At 27.8% G+C, this 14,645-nt stretch overlaps 1 protein-coding gene across 2 annotated transcripts in view; it reads right to left on the bottom strand.

The window, feature by feature from the left end:
• Nucleotides 1-14,645, bottom strand: part of Sin1 (SAPK-interacting protein 1) — a 79,323-nt gene that overhangs the window by 33,985 nt on the left and 30,693 nt on the right. For both annotated transcript variants that reach the window (XM_067275700.1, XM_067275699.1), the window contains exon 3: nucleotides 530-913. In XM_067275700.1, the coding sequence (XP_067131801.1) occupies nucleotides 530-887 (358 nt within the window). In that variant the 5' untranslated portion in view covers nucleotides 888-913. The remainder of the gene's footprint in view (nucleotides 1-529; nucleotides 914-14,645) is intronic.

The raw sequence follows: 14,645 nt of genomic DNA on the forward strand, positions 1-14,645 counted from the left end.
TAATTAGCAAATTTTAATTATATTTGCGGATGGCAGTTTGTTTTCCTGTCATTTTCCGTACCACCGCCTCTAATGCAAAATGCCAATGCGTCTGGCGGCATTGGTATCTATCGTGTGAGATTTTTGTGAAATGACAGATGGCACTTCTATCAGACTTCTCCACCCACAGTAAATATGTTGTGAGAAGTGAACTAACAACTTAAATTGATGATTCTGAAACCTGCTATTTTCGATTGAACAATTTAATTTAGAATGAACCATTTAATTTTAATTTAGTATTAATTAACAAAAACTCTTCAAATTTTCTGCTCTTATACATGTATAAACAAATTAATTTTAATTGATATATAATATATTCTAATATGAAGAAGTAATTAAGCATATTTTATTAATGGATAATTTTTAAATTTAAATTCTCATATATATATATTGCATGCATGATTACTTTTAATTTATTGTGAATTTATTAAAATGTTACTTATATATATATATTTAATTCAAAAATATTTAAATTTTGAAGATTACTCACCACTTATATTTGAAGTATTTTCTTTCCATTGAATATTTTTAATTTTTCCTTGATTTTTTCTTTCCTTTTTTAATCTTTCCAGCCTCTGTGCAGTGTTTGATCTACATCTGTGCGCTCCGATTAAAGCCATGTCGGATACGATGTCGTAAGACTGGCCCACTTCCAGTAAATCAGATTCAATGGCATTGTCATAGTAGTCTAAGATGTTACTTAAATTCTCATCCTGCTGGACCCTGATGGCCTTGTCATTCATGACTTCGTTCATCATTACCATCTCACACATTCCCGTGTCATCTGATATTATGTAAGAATGGCGAATATGAGAAAGTAAGTATTTTCTATCGTCAAAGAATGCCATGGTTGGGCAAATTATCGTCAAAATTCCTGCATTAATAAAAATAAAGGATTTATCGAACCTTTCTCCCGATAATATTTTAATTAGAATACTAAACTTTCTGAAACTTTTTGTGAAAAACAGTCCCGCCGACAGCAGTCCAGAATGATTAGTTTGAAAATTCCCTTTTACGTAACATTGAGAAAACCAAATTTGATTAACCATATGAAAAGACCAATTTAGTTTTTCTTTGATAAAAATAATTTGAGATCAATGTAAGCATTAAATAATTAAGAACAAATCAGTATTGCTTTAAGGCTTTATAATGAATTCACTTTATTTACTTTGCCAAAGTAACTAAATATACTTGTATTTTGTTTGAATAGTTCAATTGAAATTACTCAGAAGACGTAAATTACCGAGAAACGTAGGAAAAATTCTTCACTACAGGGAATTTAGCAACAATTAGAAAAAACCATACAACACTCTTTCACAGAATTCAGTATGTATTCATCGTTACAAAGAGTTTTATTTTACAATAGCCATTTTCCGTATCCAGATTCTACTTAGATAATGAGCTTAAATCATTTCCTATTCAACTTCTAACAATGACAACTCATTAACTTTCATTCAGCTAATGTAATAACGGGACTAATTATATGGATTTAATTGTTTACTCGGGAATTCTCCTAATAAAGTTTTCTAATGATGCGAACAGAAATGCAACGACTACAAATGTAGATCAGCCTTTTCTGTTATAACACTGGTATTTACATTCTGTATTCTTTTTCTGTAAGTAAATTACCAAATAGATGTGTGATAAAACCTTTAGGTTTGCTGTGGGAATGTTAATTCAGCTCTAAAGTTTATCATCAAACTTGTTAATTATGATTAACGAAAGTAATACATTTACAGGCAAAAATTAGCCATTTTGTCCTTCTTAATAAAAATGCAGCTTTCCTTAATGAATAATATATCAAAAATTTTATTTTAAAAATATTTTAAAACTTTCAACAATGTTATCCACTAAATTAAGTTTAGTATCTCGATAACAAGCCCGATGCATAGTTTTTACTTATGGAAAACTTCTTAAATTCCAGAATGCTTTAAAATAAATTTTAAATAACAATATAAGTTAACAGTAGGCCAAGCTTAAATAAGATATATTTTTTATAATCCCGTATTTTAAAATTCTGTAGAAAAATTACATCACTTTTAACTGTTATAATTTATGCAAATTTAAAAAATTATACACATTAATATGGAAAATAAGATTTTAAAATTAATTTCTGACCGGTGCAAAATGTCGAGGGTATCAATAATTTCTTAATTGCTCCGTCGTTTATCTCGGAAGGATGCTCCAACATCCGAAAAAAACATAAATCAATGGAGACGTGGCATAGATGCAGTTGCAGCGAGTATTAAAACTAACTTAACGTGTCTGCAGCATTTAATATTTATTCATACAAATAACGGATTCTGGACTTATAACTAGACAGTGGAGTAAATCCGTCTGACAAAAATTCATACCGAAGTTAGATAGGCGGTATTAGAAGCCTAAGTTAGTGAAACTCCATCTCCTAATACCATTACAGCATGCTAGTAGCTAGTCCGGAAGGATTATAACGAATTTGACCCCGGCAGAAAATGAGGTCTACCAAACGAAGATGGAGGGGGGAAGCGGATACTCTCCTCTGCCTCCCCCCCCGCCCAACACGAATGTAATAACTCCAGCAGCAGCGGTATTAGTGACAGAAGGAGAAGGTGATAACGCACCGGCTGAAAATTCCCGCTAATTAACGTTTATGCAGTCGAGTGAATATGATGAGTTATAAGACTTCTAAACTCTTGTGACCCAGTATTCTGCTGGAAGGATCTTAAATTAAAAACTACAGCGACGATACTTGCGACTTTAAGAAACGAATAAAAACGGGCGACGGTAATATTTTTTTGAGTATCAATAAAGGGGGATGATCGATACATCGGAGACGTTTATCATTCCGATAAATTGCTAACGCGACTCGCTAGCTTTAACAATAGTCTTACGATGACGATATGAAAATTTCTCTTTTGCCAAGAAACCTTAGCCGATAACACAATTACTGCAGATTATTATTATAATTGATGTGGTGCCAGATAATTTCTACACAACTTTTCCATTATGAGTCGTGACAATGGTGGCGGCAGAGAGAGCGAAAGGGGAAAACGTGCGTCGGGGGTGACGAGTGGAACGGGAAAAGCGACGACTCGAAACTTTTTAATATGCTAAACTCTTATAGCTTTGCCATTACTTCTCCTCCCCCAGACATACACTTCAGTGTCACTCGTCGACGAATTTAAATACCGGTTGCCCGGGCAACCAACTGCTAGAAAGAAGGGACTGCAGGAGGGGAGACGTTTTTAGGAGTCGTTGCTGATAATCTACTGCGCATTTAAGCCAATGTTTTAAAGAGGTAAGTTTTATATCTTGCCGAGCTGTTGCTATTTTATTTACGGTGCTAAGTTAAGAGCGTTTAATTTTCTCTTGATGGTAATAAACTTTTTTAGAGCCATCTGAATAGAAAGAGGACAAAAAAGAGAAAAAGAGCGAAGGGGGAGAAAACGGTTGACAGACAGACAAGTTCACGCAGACGTTATTGAAGCTATCACGGCTTTCTAGAGAGCCACCGTGTTTTCGAAAGTGGTGTGTGCGCCACGTGCTAGCAGAGGAGCAGCTGCTCAACAGATGTCACTCGTGCTGCTACACTGGCAGCGCTCCCCGTCAAACTTTGATATACAGTACTTGGATATATTTTCTACCATTTTTCCAAACAAATCGACTGTTTCTCTCACTCCCGCGCACCCCCCTCTTTGCATTTCCATAAACTGCAAGAAAAATATTTAAAAAAAAGACACAAAAAATGTTTAAAATGCATGGTCGGACAGAGAAAGCGCGCTCCTTCTTTTCGGCTCGTACAAGTCGAATTTTAAATCGAAAAAAGTGATTAAATAGTTTTTAAAGGAACCGCAATAAAAATAATCCTATTGAAAGCAATAGATTGATAAATGGACAACGTATTTGTCAACTTTTTATGCATCCGGATGACATATTGACTCGAAATTCTCCCTATAAAAACTAAAGTTTGAGGAGGAGGAGGAGGGGCATAAAAAAGCTCATTTTATCTATAGACTTGACATAAAGCAGACTAGCGATTCCTACAAAAGAGATAAGGTTAATTTTTAAATAAACGACAAATACACAGTGACATAACTCCGGCGAGTGACGTTTATGACAAAATAAACGATTGCAACAATGAAGCGAAATTACTTAGCAAAATGACAACGTATGCAAAAATTGTATTCTTTCACGAGAAGTAAACCTCCGCCATCCGCTACACATTACCAAATTAATAACAATAAAAAAATCGACATTCATTTTTTTCGTCCTTTTTAAAACTGCTGGTTTGTGGTAGTATTGAAAAAAGTGGCGACCAGTTAAAACTGCCCAGTCCGTTCCCATAATGATCATCCAGTGCAGATTAGCCAAGTCTTTTGAGTATGTAAAACGAGTACAAATGTACGGGAAGAAAATCCAACTGATTTGCAGGTAATTGGATCTGTCGTAAAGGTGGTATTAACTTGATTACCCGGATTACAGTTATGCAAATGGCAATTTCTACGATGCGGCCTATACGCGCGCTTAAGTTTTGTTAATGAACGCAACAGCCGTCTTTAATCAGGAAATATGACTTATTTATCCGTTTCCAAAATTTCATTTATGCGAGATAAACCCTTGAAAACTAAAATTCGAACCGTAAAAATCACCAGAGAGAAGGAATTTTTATTTAATTAAAAACAACGCCGTCTTAACGGAAAGGGTATATGTATACTGTATATGCGCGCCGTGTTTAAGCAGAATAAGATTATAATTTATTATTAACAGTCGAACGTATCAATCACAGTCGTTCCTTTAAATATATTTTAATTCATTTATAGTCGTGATAAAAAAAAGATAGTCATATTTATAAACATACATTTCTGTAAGAAGAGCATACTACTCCACTACAGAAGATTAATGTTTGACAGATTCCTGTTGCTAGAAGCTAAGTAGCTTTCTCATTGACAGATGACTCCGAAGCTCTGTTTAGGGCTCAGCAACAAAAGGCAAAGGAATTTCCACAATGATAAATACCTCTCTGTCAATGGCTGTACAATCAGCATGCCAAGTTTCGTGGAAAGAAAGGCTTCCTTTTCTGTTAGTTTTTTCAACACTTTGCAGAAAAGAAAAACTTTCGGCACCAATGCCGAGTTCTGTCTACACACACAACGAACTACGTGCTTTTAAGAAAATTAGAAATATAGCTTTGGCTATTCGTTCAGTAAACACCTCGATCACTCGGATGTGATAAGAATATGTCAGATAAGGAAGGAAGGAAGGAAGGAAGGAAGAAAGGGAAGGGGGAAAAAAAAAGATGGAGAACAAGAGACAAAGGATATTTATGTCCGTCTTGTCTACGAATATGCCTTTACCATCTATAAGCCACCGCGCCCGATTCTCCTATGAAAAACTGCTGATGAAAGTGGATAGGCTGATGTATCAACCTTTTTAATTCCGGCGATGCAGGCGGCACGGTCCTTCGAATAAATTCTAAAAGGGTTTCCAGTAATTAATAGATTGTTAAAATTATTATAATTGCCGCTATTACTTCATATCGGCGACCATCTCCAATTTATATTGAAAAATATTCGATAATGCCGGAAGGGGAGGGAAAAAAGCAATTTTTGTCTCATGAAAGATGCGTTTTGATACCTATATATAAAACTGTAATATCAAAATAATTAAAGTAATTTAAAGAATGTCTTGTTACAGTCTGCTTTTAAATTGCTTTACCGTTGTCATTCTTTATCTAGATTACTTTCCCTTCTAGCCATCATTCTAATAGCCTCTGCTTTATTTTTCTTCTCTAGCTATTTATATAAAACATTCAATGTTAATCAGTTATCAGCTGGGATTTTTTTTATTCACGAGCATCTTGGAATTACTTCGTTTATAGTAATTTTATTACTAACTTTATTATCTTTTTTTCTTGAATTTTACTTTTTTCATTATAGATAAATTAATATGCTTTGTTATTATTGTTATTATTATTATTTTTTTTTTTTGTTAACTCAAAATTTGTAGAAATTTTAATTTGTTACTTAGCTACAAATCATCTAGAGAACAGTGATAAAAATACCCTAAATGATAATGTTATTTTTAAAGTTTTTACTGGCTTAAATTATCCTTATTATAGTTTATAAACAATAGTTTTTTTTTATCTTAATTATTAAATTTCTTTTGTAATTACTCCTCCAGAAAAATATCATTTAGTGGAAGTGAATCACTGCATAAATACCAATTTTAAACAGTTAACAAACCACATTATTGTTGCTATTTTTTTTGTTAACATGATACAGGTAATCAATTATACCAAATTATATCTCATCAACTGTTAGTTTTTTTTTAAATCATACATGCTTACAACCACATTATTTTACACATTTAAGCAGCATAAAAAAATATATAAAAATACATTTTATGAGTTTCTAAATTACCTTTAAATTATACCTATGTAATTTCTGTCTTTTTTATTTATCAATAGATCCGTTTAGACAGTCTTTAATAAAATTAATGCTGAAAAGAAGATACTATTAATATAAATAACTTAAAATTTTAATTTCTGTATTTATTAGCAATAAATTACTTTTATAAGGAACAAACTTATAATTTGTTCTTATAAATGTAATTACAACATTACTGAATCTGAGTATATTATATTATTAATATAGTAAATTGTTGTTGTAATAGTATGCTGTTAATATATTTTAGACATATTAAATATCCTATTAATATGTTGTCGCAACAGTAGTAGGCATTCGGGCACTGGATAAGTGACACTATATTATACTAAATTACAATTTTCTTATAGTGAAATTAAATTCTATCAGAAATATCTTTTAGAAAAACGAAGAAATTTAAAAAAATTAATAATTTGACGACATTTTCCACTAGGAAACAACCGAATAATTACTTCCGAAGTATTAAAAAATTAAATACCAGCAATCGATTTTTTTTATTCAATAAATATAACTTATATTGTTTTAACGAAATTTTATTCGTCAATTTATAATCGAAGTGGCTTATCAGTAATGTATAAACATTAATAAAAAATATATTCTAACCGGTTCCTAAATGAAAATTTATATTTGGTACATCAACACAAAGAGAAAGAGAGTGCAAGAATTAAAATTTAAATATTCATCCAAATTCTTTGGATGGTAATATAAATTATTTAAAGTTCATTTCAATCTTTCAAGTGTCAAATTTTTGTAATTTCTTTCTTTCTACATGCCTACTAAAGAAATTTTCTTTTTCTTTAATAAAAAAAAATAAATAAATAAAACGTAGTCAATCACATTAAAGATTTGGCATGACATTTTTTTTTTTTTAATTTCTACAAAAAGCTGTTGACTGAGTATAAGTTTCCAATTATTTAATAAAATATTTTTCTATTTCTCAGCTTCTAATGAGAGAATTTCATATATCGTTAAAAATATAATTATTAAAAGTTGTTTAATAAAAGAAAAATTCTACACTGTGTGTAGTCTGGATAGAGTTACTTTTTTTTTTTTGTTCTTGCCTTGTGGCAATTTTTAACTTACTGAAGTTTCATTGCACTTTGTTTAATTTTATTATTTTATTTTCAACGATGTACAAGAAATTTTAATGTAATTTATTCTACTTTCCCATACATCAAAATATCTGCTTAACATAATATAAAAACAGAAAAATATGAGATATTAAATAATACAAAATTAATCACACAAGAAAATATGAACTTTTAGTGATGAAAAATTTGATTTAAAATTGGAAAAAATATTTCTTTTTACTTTTTAAATATATATGTATATACTTAAAAGTAAATTACACGTAAAAAATTTTTTAAATGAAAACTATCATTAATTTTGCTTAAGCATTCTAATACCAGATAATGTTTTGTTTCTTAATCTAATTATATTTATGACATTTTTATTAAATTATTAACTATTTACTGTATCATTATCACAGATTAAAATAAGAATAAAAATTCATCAGAAAAAAAAAACCCTTTAAAGTATTGTTGGTGAAATACAATCTTACCAAAAACACTTTAAAAGCAAAATATTAATTCTTATAACCAGTGAAAATGTATTAATTATAAAAATATATTCAACATTTTCATCTATTTAATAAAAAGAGTTAGTTATTATTTTTAAATATTCAATTATTTTATATTATGTCCAGGATATTCCTTCCATTTAATTGTTATCACAACAGAGTGTAATGCCATTAACTCACATTGTAACATTGTATGACAAATAATCTCAAGATCAAAATATAAACATTTAGTTGCAATCGTTGACAACAGACTTGACAGAGCAGAACACAGAAAGCAAATGTCAGCCAGTTATTGTCATTATGGATTAGGATTCCCTAACGAAATAAACAATAAAAACAGAGCTAATATCAATAATAATATTGACGTATTATTTCTTATACATCTCGAACGTATATTAACTATCGTTTTTCGACGTCGGAAGAGTAACTTCTTCGCCTATTTAAAAATTTAATTACGAATTCATTAGCTCGATTATCAGAATTAAATTTTAATTCGTGTGTTATATAATAACATATATTAAATAATTGTACTTGATGATATAAATATTAATTTAGATGTTACAGAATTTTTAATATTTCTAATTTTCATATTCTCCAGAGTTTGAATTTATTACATCTTCCATTTCCTAAACTTGAAAATGAACTTATTTCATTTGCTTAATAATAATTAGTTGTCTATGCATATCTAACTACCTTATCAAGTTAACTGGAAATTACTAAGTACTATCGAAGTTCAGCTCGGCACGTTCATTAAGAAAATGAATGAAAAGAATTCCACTTTCGAACAATTAATGCAAACTCTAAAATTTTATCTTTGTAAATACTGTGACTAATTAAATATCTGTTTAGCTTTAATTCTGATATATCATCATATTAATATTTTCAATGCTTGTTTATATATTTTTATCTCAATTACCGAAAGATATTTCGAGAATAAAAAATAATTTCGACTGTCTACGATTCGAGTAGTAGTTCGTTTGGAATAATTTTAACTCGAGAAAAATTAGCACGAGTATATTCTTCTATTAAGTGCGTTAAATTTAATTATAAAAATTATTCGTGTCATTTTTAATATTAAACTTCCTTGCTAAATATTGAATTAGTCTACAGTTTAATTAGCGATTCATAACAAAATTTACAAATAATTAAATTTTGGTATTATATTTATTACAGCTTTTTTTTTCTTTTAATCATCTTTATATGTTCTTTCAAAATTTTTAAAAATTAAACAGGATGTTACATACTTATAATCTAAAAATAATATTTCTGAAAGAATGCTGTTATCGCAAATTCAAAAATATCAACAGCACTCGGAGATAAGCACAAGGGGTTAGACTGTTGAGTTTGAAGATAGGAAACTCTAAGTATCCAACACCTGATAAAAACTTTGAACGGGCAAATTAAATAGATTATAGATGATTTTATCTCAATAAATTTAGTTATGAAGTTTGAAATTTTATTGAGTTATTCTTCATTTAACAAAGAAGGAAAATTTAATTATGATATAATTGATAGCAGTTAGAAATGTCAAGTTTGTCTGCTTAATTTAATAATTATTTATCAACTTTTAAGAAAATCTCAACACCAATCTTATCAAAATTTAAATTTTGAAAACGACGAGTAAGTTTTATTTTTGATTTCGCGGGTGTTTCCATATATGCGCATATCTGTTTAATGATAATGATAATTAAAATTTTAATAAATGGGACAATTTAATAAATTTTAACGCAAATTAAAACTGCTGAATTTCTTCCTAACAAGATTAAGAAACAAAAATTCAATGGTTTTATTAAAAAACTTTATTCCATACTTTTAATTGAATTAATACACTTGTATAATTAAAAATTAAACTTTACTGCCGAAAGATCGCATTAGAAAATGTTATTTTAATTTAAATATATATAAACTTATTAAAAGATAAAATTTATAATTGACTTAATGGGATTTAAAAAAATATCATTAAGTCAATTATTTTTAAAAATGACATTTTCAAAATTAAAAATTTTACATCTAATCTTACAGAATTACATTGTTTATTGACTTTTACTACATATTCGTATAAATACGGTGAATATTTAATAATGAGGAGTTTTATACTTTATGTGTTTCCCCCTCTAAAAAGTCATATTAATGATATCTTTCAATCTAATTAAACTAAAACTGAACTCCAATTACGTGATATATTGTGATATTATTATTATTATTATTATTATTATTCAATTAAAAATAAATAATTAGTATTAAATTAAGATCCATTAGTCAACAATTAGTTAATGCTAATGAAAGTAATCAAATAACACTTGAATTTTTGCAATAATTCTTTTCTAGCAAGCTACATATTTAAATTTGCATGTTAAGTATTCATTTCTTTAATAATTTATAAATTATTCATGTAAAATATTATCAATATGTAAAAATAAATAAATATGACAGACGCTAATAATTGGTATAATATATCTGGCTTTTATAACAACTATTAGAGTGACAATTACAAAAATAAAAACGCATATCAAACAGACCAACTGTGATATCACCTGATTTATTATTCCTAAATAATTAAACACAAATGTGAGTTCTGTAACGATCGGTTAAAACGTAAAATACGCAAAATAAAATTTCCATTTAAATTAAACACATTTTTCGGATTATAATAAAAGAATAGATTTAAAACTCTACAAATAAAAACAGAAAAAATAAAAATAAAAACAGGAAAAGTGTCAATTTTTTTTCCCCCAAACAGTTTACAATTTTTCAACTCATAAAAAGGTAATATCAAAACAATTCCGAATTCCAAATAAATATTATATGAGAGAAATGCGCCAATTCATCTGTAGATGCTATTTCTGAAGACGAAATTAAACGAGTAATTTATCAATTGTAATTCGTGGAATATAAACTATACAATATATATATTTTATAAATTACAAATTAAAATTCGACTGTCTATATTTTATAAATAGTAACGATATTTTAAATTGATTTATAAATATGCATTTATTCATCACTATACACCCATACATTCAGATTCAAACTTAAATTTTTTATTAAGTGGTTACATTCTGAAATGTACTATTTCTTTTCCATTTTATTTCTTCGAAATTCGACTAGTTCCATTCTTTTAATTGGATTCTACCTTTTAGCTACTGTAATATGACAGAAGTCAGATTGACAAATCACTGTTCTCATTGTTCTTAATAAACAATATTAAAAAAAAAAAAAAACCCGAATTTGTTTTGGTTCTTTTATATATAAATTCTATTACTTATCCTGAAAGAATGTACTAAATAATTCTTTAAAACTGTCAGATAAAACTAAAATTTATGTTTTATTCACATTGTCATTTCCTATCTATTCAGATTTTTGAATTCTTTCTTTCCAACTGTAAAGTGGAAATCTACACCGCAAAATAAATAAAAAATTTTCAAACTTCAAACAGAAAGATATTCATTACTAATGAGTGATGAAAATACAAAAATAAATATAATAATAATAATTAAAAAAAAAAAAACATTTTTCTGATAAAGAACATAATCACATGTCTTTTCTAATCAGCAGAACTAAATAAAACATACTTTTAACTTAATAAACAATTAAGGTTCATTTATTAACAATAATTTCAATGGTTAAAACTAAATTTTAACCATTGAAACTATTGTCGAGTCTTTGATTTAATGTATCTTTGTGATTATTTTGTTAAAAATGTAACAAAAGATATACTAATTTTAATTATATACATTATAAATTAATAAAAAATATTTGAGATACGCAATTTATCTGTATATATTTTTGAAAAATAAATATATTTTCGAAACAGAATAAAATTAAAGCAAAAATTAAGATTCTTTAATTTATAATAACTTTACTTTCTATGATAAAAGATAGAGCTTAATAAATTTTTGTTTAAAACTTTTATATTTTTCTTTAAAAAATGGTAATTTTATACAATTCAATTACTATAAAATAAAATTCAAGTAACTACAGGCATAAAACTAATATTTTTAAAATTTAAACGAAAAGAAAATAAATCTTTTACTTTTTCTTGAATTTAGACCGAAATTTTTTTGCATTCCAACTCGTTTAAGTCGGAAAATTGCCTTCTGTATTTTTGAAATTACTTTTGTTGTACTTACTTGTAATGTAATACTTGCTAAATGAAGAATACAGTACTAATTTGTAACAATTTAGAACAACTGGAATCTGCAAAATTAATATCAGATTCAATTAGCCTACAAAGTAGCCTCAACAAACTGAATTATGTCTACTCATTACACTAGTAAATATCCAATATAATTAACCTGGTCTTTTATAGATGGAAATGATCAGAGAAAACAAAAAGAATCTTGACTTCAAATTACATCCCAGATTTTATATGCAGAAACAAAGCTAATGTTTTTAGTTCAATTAAATGTGATAATTATTAAAATAAGCACAAATTACTAAATTTGTTTCATTATCCACTTTTTGCTTCATTAATAAATTATTATTATACAAAAATAAATATGAAATTAAAAAATATTTTCACTGAAAATCCATTTTTTCTTATCGAGATGATGGGATTCATCTGTAATAGTATTTATATAAGTAAATAAATTTCGTCGAAAAATCTGCTTACGACAATAGACAAATCCGGGAATTTTCCTTTTGAGAACTTTACGTTTTAAAAATATCTACGATATAGTTTTCAAGTGTTATTTTAAGTATTTAAATTATTTTATATCTTATTCTTAAAATCAAAATTATAGAAAAATACTTTCATTTTAACGGCATTAAAATATAGATTAATTCAATGCTTTTAAAACAAGGCTGTTTCTTTTATTGCTATTTAAAATAAAATACAGTTAATAAGTTTACAGATTACTTTTAATTATTATATATTTAATTTTTAAACTATTGTTTCAATAACTAAATGTAAAAACATAGTCATTTCATTAATTTGCTATCATCTTCACATTTAATTTCATTTGAATTAGCAAACTTAAAGCACTGCCTATTACAGAATCTCAAATTTCCAAAATTAAATATATAGCCCCAACAGTCTTACCATTAGTAAAATCTTAGTTCGTGACACTGTGTAAGTTGTTTCAAAATTAATAAATTTAGAGATAATTTTATTATCAAAATTGATAACACTGTAAAAGTGAATTGTTAGAAGAATATTGCTTAATTTAAACTGTTTTTCTTACATAAATTTATTAATGTATGGGATTTTGAAATAATTTTATTTTCTAACACTTCTTTCCTATTCTGTAGAAAAATAAGCTGTGTAAATATCCCAGCAGTAAAGTTAAAATTGTGTGTAGTGCAATCTGTTACAAGATTTTTATTTTAAAAACTTTATATCGTTAATTATTATAAAATGGCAAAAAGCTTACTTTTGAGGTGATAGATGAGTTTTATAAAAAAAACTGTGTATGTTAATAATGAGTAAAGTCCTCATTAAGTTTAATCTAACTCAAGATATTCCCTCAATTTTTAACCACCAAAATTTAATAGCATCAACACCCCCTAATACCTAAAACTCCTTGAAAAATTTCAGAAATATTTGACAAATCAGACAGGAGTTATTAAAGCTTCAAAGTGGGTGAACAAAATATTGTGTCGCTTCACACACTAACGTCCATACACACAGAAAACTGCCAACTTTTTTGCATTTATTGATGTGGTCCCAAGTCAATAAACGTAAAAATCCCGAGGGTCTTATTTTGACCAATTGTCATACTTTTCCTCTGTTATATATAACAGAGGAGTAAAACTAAGAAAGGTAAAACTAAACATTATTATTAAACATCATTAATTCTGGAAATTCTTCTCAAATGCCCATTCATAGTACTATATTCATTCACATATTGTATCATAACTAAGGCTAATCAATAATGCTTTATTTTTAAAGAAAACAATTACTTTTAATGGTGTATTTTAACACTAACATTCTCATTTTTTAATTGAATTTAACACCTTTAGTTCTTATTAAATGATAATCTCACATGAATATCTAAATTTTATTTTGTCAGTTTCGCTGTATGTTAACATTCTATTAATTGTATAAAAATTCATTCAACATCGACTGAACTGCATAAAAAGGACATTGTATCCAAAGCTTGCTAAATATTAGCATATACTTTTTGTGAGCTTATACTATTTTCCCAAAACTTCACTGGATTCTATGTTAATTCTGCTGAATTTGAAACTAAACTTTGATAACAAGTATTTTCATATATCAACATATTTTCTGAAAACTACTGGTGTTCTGGAGGAATGAAATCCAATTTTCTAAAACAGGCTGGATACGATTACCGAAATTCTTTCCAGAAACTATGAATTTGAAATGCAGTTAAAAGCTATTGGGAGCTATCTCCAAACATTTGCAAGCTTGAAGCACAACCAGGTCATGGGTTTCTTACAATGTATGACAGAATCTTAGAACTCTAAGTAGCTAGTTTTTTACTTGACAAATTCTTTATTTCAAGTAATATCTGTAGAGTTCTGATGTTCTGTCATGCATTGCAAAGAACCCATGACCTGATTGTGCACCATGCCTGTATATTAGCTTACAAATGTTTGGAGATATCTCCTCAATAACTTTTAACCGCATTTCAAATTCATAG

This window comes from Centruroides vittatus, unplaced genomic scaffold, assembly GCF_030686945.1.
Source record: "Centruroides vittatus isolate TY-2023 unplaced genomic scaffold, ASM3068694v2 contig_630, whole genome shotgun sequence".
In the NCBI taxonomy this organism is placed as follows: domain Eukaryota; kingdom Metazoa; phylum Arthropoda; class Arachnida; order Scorpiones; family Buthidae; genus Centruroides; species Centruroides vittatus.